The 20,397-nt window shown below is 56.2% G+C and overlaps 1 protein-coding gene across 1 annotated transcript in view; it reads left to right on the top strand.

Moving 5' to 3' along the window:
• The window catches only part of PCNX2 (pecanex 2), a 194,611-nt gene extending 174,742 nt beyond the window's left edge, over positions 1-19,869 (top strand). Inside the window, exons 27-34 of the mRNA XM_081123781.1 lie at positions 792-1,025; positions 3,300-3,412; positions 11,755-11,899; positions 12,364-12,594; positions 13,076-13,350; positions 13,965-14,137; positions 17,067-17,515; positions 18,906-19,869. Of these exons, the coding sequence (XP_080979907.1) occupies positions 792-1,025; positions 3,300-3,412; positions 11,755-11,899; positions 12,364-12,594; positions 13,076-13,350; positions 13,965-14,137; positions 17,067-17,515; positions 18,906-19,067 (1,782 nt within the window). The 3' untranslated portion in view covers positions 19,068-19,869. The remainder of the gene's footprint in view (positions 1-791; positions 1,026-3,299; positions 3,413-11,754; positions 11,900-12,363; positions 12,595-13,075; positions 13,351-13,964; positions 14,138-17,066; positions 17,516-18,905) is intronic.
• Positions 19,870-20,397: the final 528 nt, after the last annotated feature.

Below are 20,397 nucleotides of genomic sequence, written 5' to 3'. Positions count from 1 at the left end.
CCACCCTCCACGTGGCTCGTGATTCCCAGAGAGATGCGAGCAAGGCTCCCGTCTGCCTCGGCCTCAGGGGCCCCAAGGACCACGCCCATCTTCCTGAGAAGGAAAATGAAACGCAGTGACAGTCGGGGGACGCCCCAGCACCGTGGTCCCATCTGTGATCTGTTGCTGATGTGCCCACATCAGACCTGGATTCTCATCTCCTGTGTCGCGTCCTCTCTCCTCCAGGCAGGTGCTGGCCTTTCAGAGAGATGAGTTCATTGGAAAACTACGCGTGGCCTTCGGTAAAGCGGTGACCCCGAATAACAAAGCCCGAGGGTGGCACTCTCCCCGGGGGGACTCGCAGTGGAGAGTCTGATAGGGGACAGGGTACCCTTGACTGCACTGCAGACGTCCACCCCCGGGCACCCAGTGTCACATGCGTGAGGGTCACAGCAGCTCCGCGGCCCGAGCGCTTCCCAGCACAGCTCTGCCGCTTTAGCATCCAACACTCCGCGGCCTGGGCCCTGGAGGAGGGCCTACCGTCCCTCAGCAGGACCCGCCAGGCTGGCAGCCGCAGAGCCTGCAGTAGCCAGGGGTCCCTGCCGTGACCCCCAGAGAGGGCATTTCGGATCGTCTCAGGTGGGCTCTGTCATTGAACCTAGCAGGAAATACAAGTGACGCCCTGGCGTGGATTTCACGTCCCCTGCTTCTCTGATAGCGTTGACTTTATGAGATGCAATAAATAACAAGGACTCCTGGCTTTAGGGTGGCTGCAAGGGCTCAAAACCTTGCCTCTCGCTTTCTCTCTGCAGAGCATAATCTACTACATGGTAACGTCCCCGAAACTCCTCTCCTGGATCAAAAATGAGTCGCTCCTGACGTCCCTGCAGCCTTTCGCCAAGTGGCACTATATCGAGCGCGACCTCGCCCTGTTCAACATCAACACCGACGACGACTACGTGCCGTGTCTCCAGGGCATCACGCGCGCCAGCTACTGCAACGTGTACCTCGAGTGGATCCAGTACTGTGCGCGGAAAAGGCAGGAGGTAGGCCGGGAGTGGGGCGGGAGCCGCTGGCCGTCGGTTTAAAAGCAAGTGTGATTACACAGCCAGTCTCTCGGCTGCACCCTCTGGTGGACTATGATAAAGGAAAGGAGAGACGACGGCACTTGGATAAGTGTTAGCAACTGAAAGAGCCCACGGAGGTGACTGCGATGCAGGAGCCTGAGGGTCTGTTCCCTGCAGTCTGTGCTCAGGGTCGGGGCCGAGTAAGCTGCCGTCGCAGCTGTAAAGCTCTGGAAACCTCTTCGTTTAAAGTCACTTTCTGAGATTTCTGCGCGAAGCGCATCCGCGTGGAGCCCAGGGGTTTACGGCACAGGCTGAGCTGTGGGCATGAAATCCTGTTCGCGGTCAGATGGTCCCGGTTACCCCTGAGCTGTGTCTCCTGCATCGCTGCTCACGTGCTGGGGACACTGTGGAGGTGGGCGCAGCCTCTCAGAAATGAACCGAGGACAGTGACAGCCCTGGGCGTGGAGCGGCAGGCGGGGAGAGGCCAGGGGAGGGGGCGGGCTGGCTCCTTTACGGGATGAACAGCGCGGTCCCCCTGCTGTGGATGGAGACAGCGGGTCCAGGTGGAAAACAACCTCCAGTGCCCTCTCCCAAGCCGGTGCCCTTGCCCACGCCAGTGCCCTCGCCCACGGTGGTGCCCTCGCCCTCCATGGTGCCCTCGCCCACCTGGGTCTCATCAGGAGGTGGAGCTGCGCAGGGAACCTGCCGATGTTCTTCCCTGTCCCGCGATGGCTCCTCCCTTAGTTCGTTCATGACATCATTTCATTTTTCTTGCTAAAGATATTTTGACTTTAAATTTCTCCTGCCCTTCCCTTGCTGCTTTTTTTTTTTTTTGGTTTTAATTCTCACCAAAGGGTATTTTTTCCACTGAAGACAGAGACAGAGACAGAGACAGAAGGAGACGCAGAGAGAGAGAGAAACGTCGATGTCACATCGACTGGTTGCCTCCCTCACGTACCCGGACCGGGGTTGGGGCTCGAGCCTGCAACTGAGGCACGTGCCCTTGACTAGAAATCGAACCCGGGACCCTCAGTCCTCCGGCCGATGTTCTAACCACTGAGCAAAACCAGCCAGGGCTTTGCCACCTTTGGAAAGCTGACTCCGGACGACTCGCTTAATTTAGTTGTTGATGATGGACTTACGGTCAGTTCAGCGGCTCTCATCACAGCGAGAACAGAAAACCCTCATTTGTGCTTGACTCCTGCACTTTTCCTGCTGGACGTGCCTCCCCCGCTCTGGACAGTGGGAGGTGGGCGTGGACAGTGTGAATGGGAGTGGACAGTGTGAAGTGGGCGTGGACAGTGTGAATGGGAGTGGACGGTGTGAAGTGGGTGTGGACAGTGTGAAGTGGGCATGGACGGTGTGAAGTGGGTGTGGACAGTGTGAATGGGAGTGGACGGTGTGAAGTGGGTATGGATGGTGTGAAGTGGGCATGGACGGTGTGAAGTGGGCATGGACGGTGGGAATGGGCGTGGACAGTGTGAATGGGAGTGGACAGTGTGAAGGTGGGCATGGACAGTGTGAAGTGGGCGTGGACAGTGTGAATGGGAGTGGACGGTGTGAAGTGGGCATGGACAGTGTGAAGTGGGTGTGGACAGTGTGAATGGGAGTGGACAGTGTGAAGTGGGTGTGGACAGTGTGAATGGGAGTGGACAGTGTGAATGGGAGTGGACGGTGTGAAGTGGGCATGGACAGTGTGAAGTGGGTGTGGACAGTGTGAATGGGAGTGGACGGTGTGAAGTGGGCATGGACAGTGTGAAGTGGGTGTGGACAGTGTGAATGGGAGTAGACAGTGTGAAGTGGGTGTGGACAGTGTGAAGTGGGTGTGGACAGTGTGAATGGGAGTGGACAGTGTGAAGTGGGTGTGGACAGTGTGAAGTGGGTGTGGACAGTGTGAATGGGAGTGGACAGTGTGAAGCGGGCATGCACAGTGTGAGGTGGGCATTCAGTTGACTATAATCTCTGACCATCTCCATGACCTGAAGCACCATGTGCAGAATTCTGGGATCAGGTCAGCAGCCACGTGTCAGCCCCTCTCTCCCTAATGGGGCTCCCTCTCTTCGATTTCTTCGGCAAGTCCAACCACAAGAAACTCCTTTGGAAGCAGAGGGATCCAGACCCCGGGTCACACCACGAGGACTGGATGACCACTGTGGCTGACCTAAAATTAAAATACTCCTGGGACGCCACACCTGAGATTCCAGGTGATGCAAGGGGGCACCTGTGTGACAGCTGAATTAACATCTCTTTCAGCCTCTGAAGACCCAGGACAGTGACGAGGACTCTCCGCTAGTGACCCTGTCCTTCGCCCTCTGCATCCTCGGGAGGAGAGCTCTGGGGACGGCCGCGCACAACATGGCTCTCAGGTACCCACCGGGGGAGGCGGCCTGAGCAGGCTCCAGCAGTTGATGTTTTGACAGTTTTTTCACCCATTTTACCCTACATATGGTCTGCTTGTGCTTCTTCAGACGGTCCTTTCCACAGTAAGTCACGTAGGGCCTGTGACAGGACTTTCTGACCACTGTGACCTCTTGGAGCGTTAGATTTGGAAATGGCACTAAAGTGGGAGAGCCCAGACCCCGGAGTTCCGGGGCGTCCGTGTTTCAGGGTCCCTGCAGACGCGCTGGGAAGATGAAACGGAGCCACGCACGTGGATGCCCAGCAAAGCCCTTGCTCAATAAATGTTCCTTTCCTTTCCGTTTCCGCCTCTGCTCTCGACCCTGCTCTGCCCCTCTCTGGGGCTTTGATTAATGAGAGGTCCCTTCTGCGGGTTCAGACTCTTTCTCCTGGATCTTCCCCCTCTGTGTGTAAACGACCAGCTTCTCTTTGTCAAGAACAAACGCAAAATGACACTCTCTCCTGACCCTTCCACCCTCCCGCTGCCCCTGTCACTCGGGTCTGATCTCTGACTCACAAAGGAGCTCATGACCTTCCATTCAGAGAGGAGCCCACAGCCCCTGCCCCTCCCCACTGGGCGCCTCCTGCCCCTGGCCCTCCAGCCAACCGCTCTCATGGATGTCACCAGTCGCCTTCGCACCCCCGAGTCGTGGCCGGTTCACAGGCTGCTCCTTTGGTGGACCAGGTGTTCTCGACTCTGCCTATTAGAAGCTCCTCGATTAGTTCCGTTAAGATCTCCCGTGGAGCTTCTAAATTTCCTGAAGCCCGGGCCCCACCCCAGTCCAGACCAGTTACACCAGAACGTCCGTGGGTGGACCACGCACCAGGGTTTATAGCTCCCCAGCTGATTCAGTGTGCGGCCAAGGTCGAGAGTCGCGCGGAACGAGGGGCTTAGAAAGCGTTCCCTGTAGCCCCCTCCCTGGTCTCTCCACGTGGACGCTCTTCAGTGCTCTGTGCTGATCGTGGCTACAGTGCTCGGCAAAACGGGCCCTCTGCATATTCGGCTTGAGTGAGTTTTATTAAGTTGGACTTCAGAATTTTTAAGGGCAAACCCACTTGTGTATTTTTATCTAACAATCCTCGCAACCCCCGCCCTTAGGTCAAGCCCAGGGAGAGTCTTTCTGTGTTTCTGACGCCCGTCCTGCAGGGGGCGCCGGTGCGTCACTGCCGGGGGCCGTTTTGAAAATGCTTCATCAGTGGCGCGTTGTGAGTGAAGGGGTGTGGTTGCCAGTTCTGGTCATTTCTGGAGGAAGGAGACCGAGTCCCTGAGCGGGAAAGGTAAAGACGGAGGTTGTTAGGTGAGTTAATACCTGTTACAGGAGCTCCTCTGGGAGGAGCTGACTGGCTTCCAGCCCCTCTCTGGCCTCCTACGGGGCTCAGCCTCATGCGAGACCCAGGCAGGTTTCTTCGTGGGCATCTGGGACTAAGTTTGCTGCTTGTTTGAACGTCCAGCGGAGGCTCACAGGGGGGCGTTGGGAACCGAGACAGTGAGGCTCCCCCTTAAACTGTAAATAGCACCGTTCGAGGAGGGCCGCAGAGGGTTTTGGACTCAAAACCACAAAATGAGTTCAGATATTCCTAGCATCCAGGCAGGTGGTCTTTATGTTGATCAAGTTGAAGGTTTTTATAAATTTCAAACTTTCTGTGCAAATTGCAAACAAAACGCTTCAAAGATTCCACTCTTTCAGGCCTAAGGTATTTTCAAAGACTTCTTCAACCTCGCTCTTTGTGTAACTGGTTCAGAGATTCCCGATCCAGGTGTTTCTTGCTTGGGCGGCTTTATTTATTTTTCCCCTGATTAAGCACCATGCGTACCAGCTGCTTTTTAAACCTTGTTTTGATGGGACTTCCCCTGCTTCAAACAGTTCCTAACACTCCGTGACAGCTCTGCTTGTTCCAAACACAGCGCTGAGAGAAATCTGGGAGTAATACTCGCGTCCTAGGGGAAGGGGCGCCTTCCTGAGAGGCCCCCCCACTGTAAATCCCGCAGCGTGCTTTCAGGTCAGCCGGTGACTTGCAGAAGGTCCTGGTTTTACGGCTGCCCCGGCAGCGCTCCGGGCCCAGGACGCTCTGATTTCCTTGGATAGGTCGTGGGGGCGGGAGGGCCGCAGTGTGAGGGGGAGGCCGGAGCCTGCCGGGGCCCCCACCTCTGCTTCAGCCTCACAGCTGTGCTCTGTGTTTCAGAGCCTAGGGTTCAGTGAAGGGGTTCACTTGGAAAAAATGGTTCCGGAGCTCAAAAAAATCTCTAAATATAATTTTAATAGATGCAGTTCAAGTGCTCTCCAAAAATGCTGTCCCGGTTGGACACTCTGTGTTGCCCCCACACTAATGCTGGATATTTAATCTTGTTATTTCTAGTCTCATAGGTAAAACCTTATATCTCAATCTTACTTGAATTGTATTTCCATTATTACTAGTGTGGGTAAGAATCTATCTACATTTTTATTGGTCACTTACATTTTTTTCTGTGAATTGCCTACCCACATATATGCTTTATATATATTTTTAAAGATACTTACTGATTTTCAGGAGCTATTCTCATATTATGATATTAAATCGCATTGAAATATTTTCTATCAAGGTGCATTTGTCTCTTGTATTTGTGACATCTTTTTAAATATTTTATTTTACTGTTTCTTGATTTTCGTGTCTTTCTTAAAACTGTACAGCTCCAGGGTATAAAATACGAGTCTCCTTTCCTCTGGTACTTCTTTAGCTTGCTTTCTTTCCATTTGGATTTTGAAGGCTGTGGGGTCTTGGGATTAGATTTTACTCCACTTATTAGCTAATTAGCTGCCTTGCACTGTGTCGTGGACTCTGGCAGGGGACGTGAGATACCTGGGCCCGAGACAAAGGGCCGGACTGCCCACCACACAGCAGCGGCATGAGCAGCAGCGTATTTGTGTGGGTTCCCTGGCCCCCAAGCCTGGGTGGGGGTGCGGGTGGCACAGAGCACCCATTTCCATTTCAGGGAGCTTTCTAGCAGAGCGTGGTTTCACTTCATCCCTCAAGGGTGCCCACCAAAAGCACAGCTCTGAGGAATGGCCTGGCCTTGCTTTCCTGGCACACCCAGTGGGATGTGCTGGAGACGGGACCCGTGGACCTGCTCCCGACAAATCCACGGAGAATATATTTTCATACATGGTGGGAGCTAGAGATCCAATGTTTCCCCAAAGGAGAGTTGATAGTCCAACATCATTTGCTAAATAGTTCATAGTTAGTTAGTTGGTTAGTTAGTTGGTTAGTTGGTTAAAATCACCACTAACCTGAAATGCCACTGTGGCATTTAATGCCATGTGTTATATTCTCATACATAACGGGGTGGTCCTGGACTCACACCTATTAAAGGATCAATTTCCGTTCTTCGAACCAAACCACACTGTTTGTTTTGCTAGCGTGACCCATTGTCTTGATATCTTTTACAGTCTCTGGTGGGGATGCTATTGTTCATTTTCTCCTTGGGTAAAATTCAGAATCACGCTCTATAAAAACCTGGAATTGTGATGGAGATTGTATTGAATTTACAGATTAATTTGAGAAAAAAGTCAGCATCATTTAATAATACGGTGTATCTTTGTAATCATTTTTTAAAACGTCTTTGAGTAAAGTTTTAGTTTTTTGGAGATTTGGAATCTCTTAATGGGTTTATTTCTAGGTATTTATAGTTTTATTATGGTATATCTTTTTTCTGTCACATTTTTTATATTGCTCTCCTTGGCACCTCTACTGAACTCTTTCAAAACCATCAATATTTCAATTAATTCTCTGGTTTTCTGAAGGTTAGACATGTTTGGCTTTTTCTTTCCTATCGCTGTAACTCGGTTTTTTTCCTGGGCCACCGGCCGTGACTCCAGCGCACTGTGGGAGGTGGGCGCTCGTTTCCTGTTGCTTCTGTAACAATGACCACAAACCTGGTGGCGTAAAGCAATCAAACGATCATCTTGCAGCTCTGGGGCCACGAGCCCAAATGGGTCTCGCTGGTTTCGAGTCAAGGGGGCGACGCCACCCCGTCCGGAGGCCGCCCGCGTTCCCTGCCCCTTCCTGTGTCTTCCAACCTGTGGCTCACACTCTGCTTCCCTCTTTCACTGATGGGGATCCTGGGGATGAGGTGGGACCCACCCCAGGTAACCGAGGAGAGTCTCCCCATCTGAAGATTCTCAATTTGATCGCATCTGCAAAATTCCTTGAGCGGTGTAGGTAACACAGTCCCAGGTTCCAGGGATTAGGGCGTGGACACCCTTGGAGGGGCCGTTCTGCCTGTCACAGCTTCCTTGTCTTAATCCAGACATTAATGGGAGCCGGTGTAATATTTTGGCATTAAAAATAAGGTTTTTAGGTTTCTATTAGACCATTTTTATCAAGAGAGGGAGTTTCCTTCTTCTAGCCTGCTAAAGCTTTTATCAGGAGAGGATGTTGAAGTCCTTTAAAATCTGGGGCACTCGTTCAGGTGATGGTCTCCGTCAATCCACGTAGCGGTTACTTCCATCAGGTCCCTCCTGCTGAAGCATCCTTTCCTTCTGAGAGAAGCTCCACTTGATGGTGACAACTATTCTTATATGTAAGGATGGGTTCAGGTTGCTGATGTGTTATTTAGTAAAGCGGTGTCTGTGTTGGAAGCATGAGTGGCTCGTGTGTGTGTGTAACTTTAAAAGCAGAAGTCTGCCCTTAGGTGTGCTTATGAGACCTAACGAGTTATTCTCAGATATTTAACGTTAAAGAGCAACACGTGAGTTTGAGCACTGGCTCCCAGGTTAGTCTTACACAGCAGCCCAGCGTAAGGCACAGCTCTGCTTCCTTCAGTGGGTTTATAGGGACATATTCTGACTTTGTGACAGTGACATAGTTCTGATGGACAGTCCTTGAGAAAGAAAAGTATGTGCATGTAAAACTAGGGAGGCGGAGGAAACTGAGAAGTGTCCTAAATGATGAGCTGAGTGCTGGTGAACAAACAGTATATAGTGTCTTGAAATGCTGGGCAGTTGCTATGCTGGGGGTTAGAAGGGGTTAATAGGATGTGACAAATAGTGATATTTTTTTAATTTGGAGTTGGGGACATTTTTCCTTGGGAGAACTGTGTCTCCCACTGGAGCAAAGCACGCTAACATAAGGGGGTGTTTCACTAGCCCCCGAGGCTGAAGGACGGCCTGAGGCTGCCTTCCTGTTCGTGGACAGGGCCGAGCAGACCCTGACTGTTGCTCCGTTTACAGAGAAAAGGCTCTGAGAAGGTGGCTGCATTTCACAGCAGCAGCGTATTTGCTTGAAGAAGAAATGTTGCTGACTCTTGGAGTAGAACAGTCTTGCAAAGCGATAAAAAATGGCACGACACATGTAATCTTGGAAAATGATAGGCAAGCAAGCCAGCTATGGGTGAGCTATGCCAAGCTTGTGCTGAGGCTGAGTCCTGACGTGTGACTTGCGGCAGGAGGTCACTGTCATGGTCCCAGGTCACGTCTACCACTTACCCACCCCTCTCACCTTCAGTGGACAGGAAAACAGGGCTCTTCAGAAACCAGGGCATAATCTCAGCTCTCTTCCCAGTCTCCTGTTGGGGATGAGGCCCCGAACTGGGGTCAGACATTGCCCTGGTTCGTCGCGAGCACTGTGCTGACATACTGAAGGCCCAGCCTCTCATCCACACTGTCACCCGCGGATCCATCGCCATACACAGGAACCAGAAAGACACTGAATTGGAGTCGGTGCAATCAGAGCGTCACCGAGACCCTGCTTTATGGTTGTTGGTGTCTGCTGAGGCCGAGGCTGGAACATCCTTTCCAACACATACATGCACACATGTGCAAGCACACCCTCACACGCAGACATGCACACACACAAATGCACACCCACACACGTGCATGCACACACATGCACACAACACACATGCAGGTGCACACACGTGTGCACATGTGCTCAGCTAAAAAGACAAGATCACTGCTCAAGTCCTCACTGTGGAACCGGACTGAACCCTGTAGACAAGGGGCGGGTGCTAGCGAGGAAGCAGAGCCGCCGGCCCCTCTGATGGGCCCAGTGGAGAGCAGAGCCATAGACTTGGTCCTGGCTGAGCCGTGCAGCTTATATACCAGCCTCTCCCAGTCAGCAAGACAGTGCGCTCGAGTTCCAGCTGCTCATCCTCATATTAAGGAGCAGTATTTTTAGAACTGTTTTATTAAATGTTTTGTGTGTGGAACCCCAGACTTTGGTTCTGTAGGTGTCCATGTGCTTCTCTAACACATGACTGCATACCTGGCGGTTTCTTCAGGGCCCCGCCCTGTCCCCTGCCCAGTTCCATGCAGGTGGACACGGGTGTCCCTGCACCGCTGACTGCCCAGCTGACAAACTGTGACAGACAGACAAGAGGACCTGCTCGAGCAGGGACAGGGTGGTGGCGGTTTCAGCCCCTTTGAAGGCCAACCTTGACTGGCTCAGACGTAACACTTGGCCCTGCTCCAGCTCTTGGCCAAGGTGGGGGACTCCGTAGAGTCTCAAAAAGACAAGGCCCTAGGAAGCTCTAAACTAGGAATGTGCTGCCGGTAACAGGAGACTTCTGCTCCCCCGACCCCTCCCCAGCTGGTCACATCCCTCCTCCATTCTCCTGAGGACAGAGGCAGGTATGAGACGCTTACCTTCAAGGCACTGGGGCCAGTAGCCCCAACTGGGTGGAAATCGAATCCCGGCTTTGTTCGCTACACTGAGAATCATTTGACTGGAGCAGCACTAAGTGCCGCAGTGAATCGTTTTCTCTGAAAGTGGAAATGACCAGTGTAGAGCTACCGTTGCGCCTTGGGTGGGAAGGCCAGCGCTCCTGCGAGGCGCCATGGGACTGGCCCCTTCTCCACCGACAAGCCACAAGCGAGCAAACAGCGGGCTGGGCCCTCAGCTCCTGCTCCCCCTGCTGCCTGCAGAGGTCGCCGGGTGTCTGGCCAAGTCCCCCCAGCTTCCCGTTTTAACGTGTGTGCAACATGGCATCTCTGATTCTGCCCAGAATCAGCCCGCCCTGTTTTAGGATTCGGCTCTGCCTTTGCTCCTCTCTGATGACAGGAGCGGTTTCCGACGTTTCAGGTGAGAGCGCAGAGCACGCCAGGCATTCGCCTGCTGGGCGGGCTCTGCTGTCCTGTAACCCTGACCCTCCGGCCACCCCCTCACAGCTGTCCCTGAAGTCCGCAGCCCCAGGCAGCTCTTTCTGGGAGGCTCCGGGCCCCTCCAGGCCACGGCACCCAAGCCCACCTGGCCAGCCTACCGTGTGCTCAAACCTGCAGCCTCGGCCTCTCTCGGGAGCTCTAGACACGAGTGAATGACGGTGGCACATTTCGCAGGGAAATGCTGAAATTGCATCAGCGGAACTGTTTCCCTGGCCACGGGCAGGCCTGATGGCTGCGCAGAACGAGAAATCTTGCTCGGGAGACGGCTCGTTGAGTCCTCACGAGCGGCCATCCTCGGAGACCGCCCCATACCCCTTCCCGCCCACCCTGTCCCACTCCAACCCTATGGGGTGCCCGACCTGGTCCCTGCCCGTAATGACCTCTCGGGGATGTCAGAGGCCAGGCTGGCGAGGCGGCCGCGACCCGGTCCGTTAGTGCAGATCAAGGCGAGTCAGTTTCCAAACGCACGTTCCCACGTTCCCCCAAAACGTCAAGGGCGCAGACAGGCCATGGAGGTTTCCCCGAGTGACCCTTCCCCGGCCCGGCAACGCTCAGGTACGTGCAGGGAAGGAAAGCCCAGGGAAGTGAAAGCTGGGCAGTCCCGCAGACCCTCCGCCCCTCGCTCTAACCCTCTCGGCCGTGTGGGTCGGAAAATGGATGTTCTCTGGGTCTGAGGATCAGTTTGAGGTGTTATTTGGTTTCGTTTTCTCCTCCGTATTGTAGAATCCAGTTTCTGTGATTAGTAACAGCCAAAAAGTGCTATCCAGAAAGACAGAAAAATAAGCCCCCTGGGCGCACCACATCGGCCGCCACCTCCCGGCGGGTGGAGAGCTGGCGGGCGCTGCAGCCGGCTGGCCCCGTGCCCGTGCCCGGTTCTGACCAGGGTCTGCGCTGCCCACTGAGCGGCCGAGCGCGTGGTGGCTCCTAGAGTTACTGACGACGACCATTCCCCCAGCCGTCGCGAGGGTCCCGTGCGGGCTCTGATTGGGCGTTGGGTGCGCTGGGCGAGTCCCTGGCTGTTTCCCTTCCCTGTGGATCAGCCTAGAGATACCGAGTGTCGAGGTCACTCGTGGCCTGACAAACGCCCGGGAGGCTCCGCCCTTGCTCAAGGTGGCAGGACCCTGAGCGCCGTCCGTCGGGTGCGAACGAGCCGTAACTGGGACTTTGTCCTGCAGCCTGGACTCGTTCCTGTACGGCCTCCACGCCCTCTTCAAAGGCGACTTCAGAATCACCGCGCGGGACGAGTGGGTGTTCGCGGACATGGACCTGCTGCATAAGGTGGTCGCTCCGGCCATCAGGATGTCCCTGAAGCTCCACCAGGTAAGCATCCGGCTTTACACTGTGCCAGCCCGAAACACTGCGAAAGAAAATCTGCTCTGAGAACGACAGTCCCCTTCCTTGCCGTGACATTCACGAGTGGGTTTCTCACTCAGGCGACCAAGTGGGGCGGTCTGAATATCCTTGACCTCAGCCAGTGGCAATTTGCCTTCCGGTTGTTAGGAGCTGGGAATATTCCATGAGGGTGGGAGGGGGAGCGGGCTAGAGAAAGTGACATGTCCGAAGTGCCCAGGCTGCACTGGAAAGTCCCGAGAACCTGAGCCATGGGCTCTCTCCCCCGGCACAGTCCAGCGGTCGGGACAGTGAACAAGGCGACGCTCTGTCCAGCTCAGGCTTCAGAAAAGAGCAGGGGGAGTGCGGCGTGGAAGGGGGCTCGGCCTGCGGTCACTGGCCCGTCCCCACCGCGCACTCAGCCAGCCTCCCCCTCTGGCCCTCACCCCCCCCAGGACCAGTTCACCTGCCCCGATGAGTACGAGGACCCCGCGGTCCTCTTCGAGGCCATCCAGGCCTTCGAGAGGAGAGTGGTCATCTGCCACGAGGGCGACCCGGCCTGGCGGGGCGCCGTGCTGTCCAACAGAGAGGAGCTGCTCACCCTGCGGCACGTGGTGGACGAGGGAGCCGACGAATACAAGGTCATCATGCTCCACAGGAGCTTCCTGAGCTTCAAGGTGATCAAGGTAGGCGGCGCGGCTGCCAGGTGGTCCTGGGCCCGGGGGGCGCGTGAACAGGGACCGGCGCCTGGCGCCAGCGCCCGTCTCTGCCGGCGGCGTTTGTTCCGAGCCGTCTCCGAGGGGCACTTCCCGCACCCGAGACCCAGTGCGCAGGCGAAGGCTTTGGCGAGAGGTCCTGGTAGACGCTCCTCTGCTTACTTCTAAAGACTAATTCTCTAAAACCCCAGCCCTTTCTCTAACAACCTGTTCCGGGGCCAGCGGCTGCTCCTCCCATGCGGCTGCAAGCCCCCGGCTGGAACAGGCTGACCTTCCCGCCGGCCGCCCTGAGGGGCGTCGCGCCCGGGTGCTGCCAGCCTGCCTGCCTGCAGAGCGCTTCAGGCCAGGGGCTGCGTCCCGGGCGCTCGAACCCAGAGCCCCGCTCCCCGCTGCAGGGCAGGCCCGGGGCGGAGCCACAGGCCACCCGCTCTCTCCCGCCCCCGCCCCGCAGGTCAACAAGGAGTGTGTGCGGGGCCTGTGGGCCGGGCAGCAGCAGGAGCTGATATTCCTGCGGAACCGCAACCCCGAGCGGGGCAGCATCCAGAACAACAGGCAGGTGCTGCGGAACCTCATCAGCTCCTCCTGCGACCAGCCGCTGGGCTACCCCATGTACGTCTCCCCGCTAACCACGTCCTACCTGGGGACCCACCGGCAGCTGCGGGGCGTCTGGTGTGGGCCCGTCACTGTGGACAGCGTTAGGGCTTGGTTTCGGACCAAGTGGCTGAGGTAGGTCTCCGCCCCGGGCCGCACCGGGGCGCTGGGGGGCGTCCTGGCGTGGGGGGCCCTGGGCCTCTGGGTGGTTCCCCGCCATGGCTGCCTTCTCACGTGATTACCGCGACCATCCCGTGTCACCGAGCTTATCGCTCGTCTCAACAAGCAGTTTCGGGGATGAATCAGTGGACGCTCGGCCAGCCGAGCCTCCGTCTCCCTCACGCGCCCAAGGCCGAGGTCTGGCTTGAGTTTGCAGAGCTGCAGAGGCTCTGGGCCTTCAGGACCCAGATGTTCCACAGCTGCCACGGGGCACCAGGCAGGAACTGCCCAGCACCGCCTCTCAACCCTAAGTCTCCTTCCCCGGGGTGGCCGTGCCTCTGGTCAGCTGGAGCGGATCCTGAGTTGCTGTTGTGAGTGCGGCAGAGCTGCGCCTCCGAGCCTGTTCGTCCTGGTGCGGCGTTTTCCTGTTAGACACTGAGATTCGGGGAGCGGGGCCCCTCTCCCCGCCTGCAGGCCAGGAGCGCAGCTCACCTGCAGCGCGACTCCATTCTGGTTTGGACGTGCTGTGTGGGGCGTGGGGGTATGGGAAGTGTCCCGGTGAGAGTCCCGGCAGCATTTCTCTGTCCTAGGATGCGGAAGGACTGCAATGCCGGCCAGCACGGTGGTGGCAACATCGAGGACGTGGACGGGGGGGTGGCCCCACCCACAGGTGCCCCATGTGGGGACTGCCAGGAGAGCACGGAGCAGCCCAGGAAAGAGGGGACCCCGTACTGGTCACCCCGCGAAGGGACACAGAGCACAGGTGGGTGCAGGGGGCCTCATGGCTGCTGAGAAAGGCTCCGGGGGTCCCAGTGACCCACCAGTCTCGTGCTGTCCTGCTAGCCCCCGAGGGCCTGTTGGTGGTTTCTCCTCTGGCCTCAGTGATTCCTCAGCACCCAGGGCAGATGGACCAAGGCCCGCCGCCCCTCCCACTCAAACAGAGGAGAGACCTGTCTGCTCTCTGCCTGTTCCTGCAGCCTGACACCTGCACAAAGTCACACACCTCTCCCCACACAGCGGCCAGAGGGACGGTCCTTTAACGTAACTCGGTTCAGCTCATTCTTCCGATTGGGAACAGAGGTGGCCGCAGAAAGTCCTGGGCGGGTACCAGGCTTAACCTCGGCCATTAGAACCACTTGGGATGCTTAAAAACTGCTTTGACCTCGGGGCTGAGATGCTACGGGACTGGGAAGGCGACTCTGGCTTTGACCCAGCTTTGAGGGTGGTCCCTCATGTCCCGTATTTGCTTCAGTGTGCTGAGCCTGTGGAAACGATGCCATCACCACTTCGGAGAGGCAGGGTGAAGGGTGGACAGGCCATGGCTGCCGTGTCTGTGCTGAGTGCCCACGGGAGGGAATCCCGGGCCCGGGTGGGGAGGACCTGACTCTGGGCAGGGCGGCCAGGGAGCAGTGACTGAGCAGTTCTGAGGACGACCGTGAACCAAACTGTAGGGTCTCTTTGTACTCAGGGTGCCCAAGGCTTAATCCCCACAGTTGGGGTCCCAACTACCCCCCACCCTTGTCCCTACCTCAGTTCCCAGCCCAGTGTCCCAGTCCAGGCTCTTGCCACACTCTGTTGGAGGATTGGGGTCCTACCTGGGACCCCACGGCAGGGCCCCTCCCACGGTGAGTCGTGTGTCTGCTGGCCCTGCATGCCCAGCACCTCACCCCCGCCCCGGGTCCCCCTTGGAACCGGACCTGCCCAGCTGGGGCGGCCCGGGGCCTGCTTGCTGAGAGGATTTGTGACCAAACTGAATCCCGCGGGAGAGGAAATCTGCTCTGCTCCCGGTGGGGACGGGCACCCAGCCCCTCGGGGAACAGTCGCAGACGGAGGGCGGTGCCAGGTAATGAACCCAGGAGGGTGATTCACTGAAACGCTCATAATCTGATAATAAAGTAATTGGTGAAGTTAAGCTATGAAACTGATCCCGGTAGCACAGGTGCACTGAGCATCATCTGCCTGCTTGGTTTGCAAGATTAAAATAAAATAAAATCAAGAGCAACAGCAACAAAAGGCAACAAGGAAATCGGCAGCACTGAGGGGGCAGCGCCCCGTCCTGCAGGGAGCGCGGACTCCCTCTGCCACAGACGGCCTCTGTCCCTGTCTTCCTGGAATTCACTGGAAGCTCCCCGCCGAGTCCAGGTGGTCCTCTCCCCGGCATCCGCATCACGGACTTGCGGTGAGGGCCGAGCGTGGGGGGCGGCAGCCAGCGCGGCGTAAATCACAAGCAGATGTCCGGCCCTGCCCGGCTCTGAATAAACTAAAATCCCCGCCTCTGTTCTCAGTTCGCCGCGGGCTCCCCTCCTCCCTCGGCTTCCTGGGTAAGAGTAGCCTCTCCAGCTACTCAGCAGGGGCAGATGGGCCCGGCCCGGTGAGATCCCCATGCCAGGGGCGGCCCACGCTGGTCCCGAGGTGGGTAACGCCAGGGCTGCGGGCGAGCAGCACCGGGGCCGGGGGCACCGTTTTCCCAGCAGCCTGGCAGGAGGAGGCAGGGGGGAAACCTGTCTTAGAAACAGTACCAGCATCGCAGCGGCCGCATGGCTCTAAGGCCAACGTGAGGCCAAGGGCCCTTCCCGCCAGTGAGCTGATATGGGCAGGAGCAGGGCCGGGGGACCCCTGGAATCTCCATGTTAACATTCGTCCCCTAAGGAACTTTCTCAAGATAGGGGTCTCTCCGGAGCTCCCTTACCGACATATATTTTAGAATCACCAGATGCACGATTAGTGACTTGGGCATTTGGGGTGAGGTGGAACACAAAGAATGTTTACGCAGTCCTCTGGGTGACCCCTCTGCCTTCCATCTTGGTGGATTGAAGGCCTAATTGTAGCAGCTTCAGGAGCCACCAAAGGCCATCGGCAGACAGTGATGTCACTAGCTGCTCCCTTCACACTAATATTTTAAAATTGGACCCTGGTAACCACTGATGCTTAAGTGAAGCATTAGGTATTGGAGGGAGCCCAAGCCTTCCATCTGCTTAGTCTGCAGAGCTGCACGAGTGGGTCGGGCACCGACCTGCACTTTAAGGTGTCCTCCAGAGACATGGATGGGACCAGATTGTTGGTGCTGTCCATCCCCTTCATCCAAATGGCCTTGTCTTGACATGCGTCAGCAAGAGCTGGGCCACGGGGGAGCCTGAGGGCAGGAACAGCAGCACAGGAGGGGGAGCCATACCGGGCAAGGGTCGTGTCCCCAGAGGCTGGGCCTGGCAGGGCCTCCTTTTAAAGACCTGGATCTGAAGGGAAAACTTCTAGAAAACAAAGGCCACAGTATGTGGCTCAACCCTTTATTTTTCCTTTTATCAACTGAAAGTTGAAAACCGGCATATGTTCCCTTTGTCACTACTTGTGGGATGAGCACAGGACCTGGGTCCTGATGCAGGAACAAAACAGGGTTAGCGGTTAGCAGGACAAGGGTGAGTTATGCTGCTGGTATTGTCCAGGGCTCCCAGGAGTGCGCGACATTAGTGTCAAAGCCAGAAAGGTCCCTCACCCTGGCGGCCGCCCCTCAGCAACGCCTCCACCTCTCCCTCAGGCTGCCAGCACCCTGGGGTCAGCCCTTTACTCTCATGGGCTCAGGGGAGACCTCAGTAGGTTTCTGGCTCTGAAGGCCTGGGCAGAGCAGGCGCCCACCTCACTGTGCTAATGCTGATGCTGCGACCACTCGCTAGGCCAACCTGTTCTTTCTTTTAAAGGCAGGAGGAAGGGCAGGAGCCAGTCTGTCCAGGCACATGGGGCGTTAAGCCAAAGGCCACCCACCTTAAGCTCGTCCGGCCCGATCTTAGAAAGCCGCCAGGCCTTCTTGCAGACGTCCACGTCGGCCCACGGGCTGGCCCCGAGGCTCTCAGGCAGCCGGCTCTCCCTACACACCTCAGCCGCATCTCTGCACTCTCAGCCCCCACCTGTCACCACCACTGGCCACCTGAGTGTCCGTGAGCGGGCCGAGGCACTGATCCGGTCCAGCCTGGGCTCGTCCAGCAGCTCCACCCTCAGCTTTCTCTTCGGCAAGAGAAGCTTCTCCAGCGCCCTTGTCATCTCGGGGCTCTCGGCCGCCGAGGGGAGCAATACCAGCGACACCCAGTCCTCCAGCAGCGTCAACCTCGCACTGGGCCCCTCGGCCAGGGCCGCCAGCCAGGCCACCAGGGTAAGGGGCCAGGTGGGGTGGGTGTGCAGGATCCTCTCCTGATGGCCCCATCCAGCTGCCTGCAGACCCCCAACCTCTTCACAATGACAGAGGACAGGTGATTAGACAGGAGATGATCTGGCCGGGCGCTGAGGCTGACAAAATGTGTAGCGCATGCCCTACAGGTAATAAACATAGGAAGGTATCGCAGGAGTTGAGCAGAGGTGACACCCTGAGCCTGCGCCGGAATGTGGGGGACATTCTCATTCGTTCAGCGGCGGGAGCACATGCCACAGCATTCTCTTCACATCACTCTGCCTGAGGGACAGGTCAGGACACACACCAGCACTACTGTTCCATTGTCACCGATTCCCACCCACAAATGTCATCTCAACTCTGCCCAGATGGCTGCCTACTTATATGTGTTTAAACATTAGAAAAATAGAGTTTCGAGGGCTTCACCCAAATAGACTGTTACTCACCCAGAGTTCCATTCTCTCCTGTCCCCGGGGCTGGGAGGGCACATGGGAGACATCAGGACACACATCAGTGTTAGACAGGCGTCTCCCCTTGCTCCCTCTGAATGTTCACACCTTTTCTGGCCCCCGTGCAGTTACTGGAGGTGGATGAGGGGACCCCGCCCTCCCTCTCCTACCAGAACAGACGCCCCAGGCAGATGCCTCCCCCATCGGAAGCACAGGCAGTGCCCTCGGCCACCTGGGAACCTGGCTGGCACGAGCCGCCCTGAGAAGAGCAGTGGGTGCAGCAACGCTGGGCCTCCTTTCAGGGTGGGGCTGATGGGCATCTGGAGACCGAGGCCACAGGGGCCACTAGCAAGGAGCCGGATTACTTCAGGATTGTAACTAAACTTAGATCACTAAACATATAAACAAACTTCCCCTTTTCTCATTTCCTCAACAAAAATGCAGAGAATATCACACCTTTTTCCCACCCCGGTCTGTTTAAGACAATCTGTGGGTGCAGTCCTGGGATTCTGGCCAATTCTCTTTCCCTCTCAGAGAATGGCTGAGTCCTGGGACTGTACGAGTTCTGAATAGAGGTCAGTCCCACAGCACTTAGCACTGTGGCAGGGGTTAAGTGTCTATGAAGGGACAGAGACCCAAATCTGGAAATCCAGGCACACAAATGACCTTTTACCCAAGGTCATCTCTTCCCAGCAAGTCCAGATTCCCTGAGAGAAGGTCCCCACGTTAGAGGCACCTCCGCAGCCCCTAGTTACACCCTCCGTCCCTCCATGGCCCTCGGGTCTGCTGTAGCTAGGCCTGACCTCACACTCGGCTCACTCCCTGCAGCTCTGGGTTAGCAGGTTGGCTCGGGCAGTGGTCAGGTGGTAGCCGGAAGTGGCCGTACCTGTGTGCTGAGCATTTTGCTTCTCTTTTCTCTTCCAAAGCACTTCTCCGAGCCGTGTGACCCCACTGATGCCGCAGAGCAGGGGCAGCTTCGCAGCCACCGTGCGGCCTCGGGCCTCGGGGTGGTCTGCAGGAGAGCCAGCCAGGAGGACATGGGCCTGGACGACACGGCTTCCCAGCAGAGCGCCTCGGACGAGCAGTAGGGTGAAAAAGGCCACCGGTCATGAGAAACCGAGTCCCCCAGGGCTTCGCCTTCCTTTTCCTCCCTTCTGCTCCTTCAGAACTAAAAACAGCAAATACCGTCATCCATGGGAGGTCCTCTCTATGGACAAATGAGAGCTGTTGTAGAAAAATGATTAACTTTATCTCAGGTTCTTGAAAAATATCTCACATGATAAAAAACACACAACACCTGGACTCCAGGCTTCCCTGCCCACTGCCCCCTGAGCCGGGAACGTGAGAGGCACAAAACACTCTCCAGAATTAGGATTCCAACAAAAGCCATGTGACATCTTCTAACAGCTAGGGCAGAGCACATAATTATATCACTCTTTCCACTCTGATGGGATAAGACAGCCGCATGTTAGATACCTGACCTTGTATACACTCCTGTCACGGCGAAAAAGCGAAAAGCGGCCACGCACATTGCGCCATCACGGGCCAAGTGCACTAAGGTTACACCCACACAGAGACAATCTCGCTGCTTTATAGCATTTATGCTGACATTAGGTAAGGATAAACCAGTGGCAGTGCATGCAGCCTTGTCCATGGCACCCTGTGATAGCCCAGCAACACCAGGGGTGAGCTGGACATCCAGTCCAGGCGAGACGGACGCCGTCCACGAGGGACACATGCCCCAGGGTGTCAGCGCGGCTTCCCACTCCCACCAAGTCTGGTCGTCACAGGACGTACGCTTGCTCCCCAGGCCGAGGAGGCCCCACCGGTCCTGGGACACCTGCACACTCCTGTTTTTGGAATTAAAAGGTTTATATTATTGCTGTTTCCAGATCTTTGAGTTCTGCTGAAACTGTTGTCATTTTTAAAAAAATGACTTCTCTACGGTGAGTGACATTTGGGCTAATTCTGAGACTTTTCCCATCTTGGTTTTTTCCAATGGATGGAGCTGCAAACTGGCTTCTAGCTGACAGGACAGAAGGGGGAAGGGTCCTGGACACAGTCCCTGAGGGACAGCATCACTGACCCAGGGAAACATCCCTTCTGAATAACAATACTTAGAAATACTTAAGTTGGAAACAGTTGTACACATTTCTTCAAGGTCTCTAGGATTTGGAAGTCTAGGGAGACGGAAGGGTAATACAAATTCCTTACCCCTTGCAAGTAGATGGTAATGCTCTCTCCTGTTGTTGTTTTTTGTTAAAAAGAATTAGCAGTTAATAACAATAGGCAGGCTCTGTAGTCAGACACGATGCCTTACGCTCCATCAGAATCCCGGGAGCCACAAACTTGGTTGTTTCCGGTTCGCAGGCGGGCATCTGTCTAATGGGCAGCTGAGGCAACCTCGCTGCAGTTGGC

Source organism: Miniopterus schreibersii, assembly GCF_964146895.1.
Source record: "Miniopterus schreibersii genome assembly, chromosome: 21".
NCBI lineage: Eukaryota > Metazoa > Chordata > Mammalia > Chiroptera > Miniopteridae > Miniopterus > Miniopterus schreibersii.
Note: the sequence above shows the minus strand (reverse complement) of the source record. Positions and strands in the feature narration are given on the sequence as shown.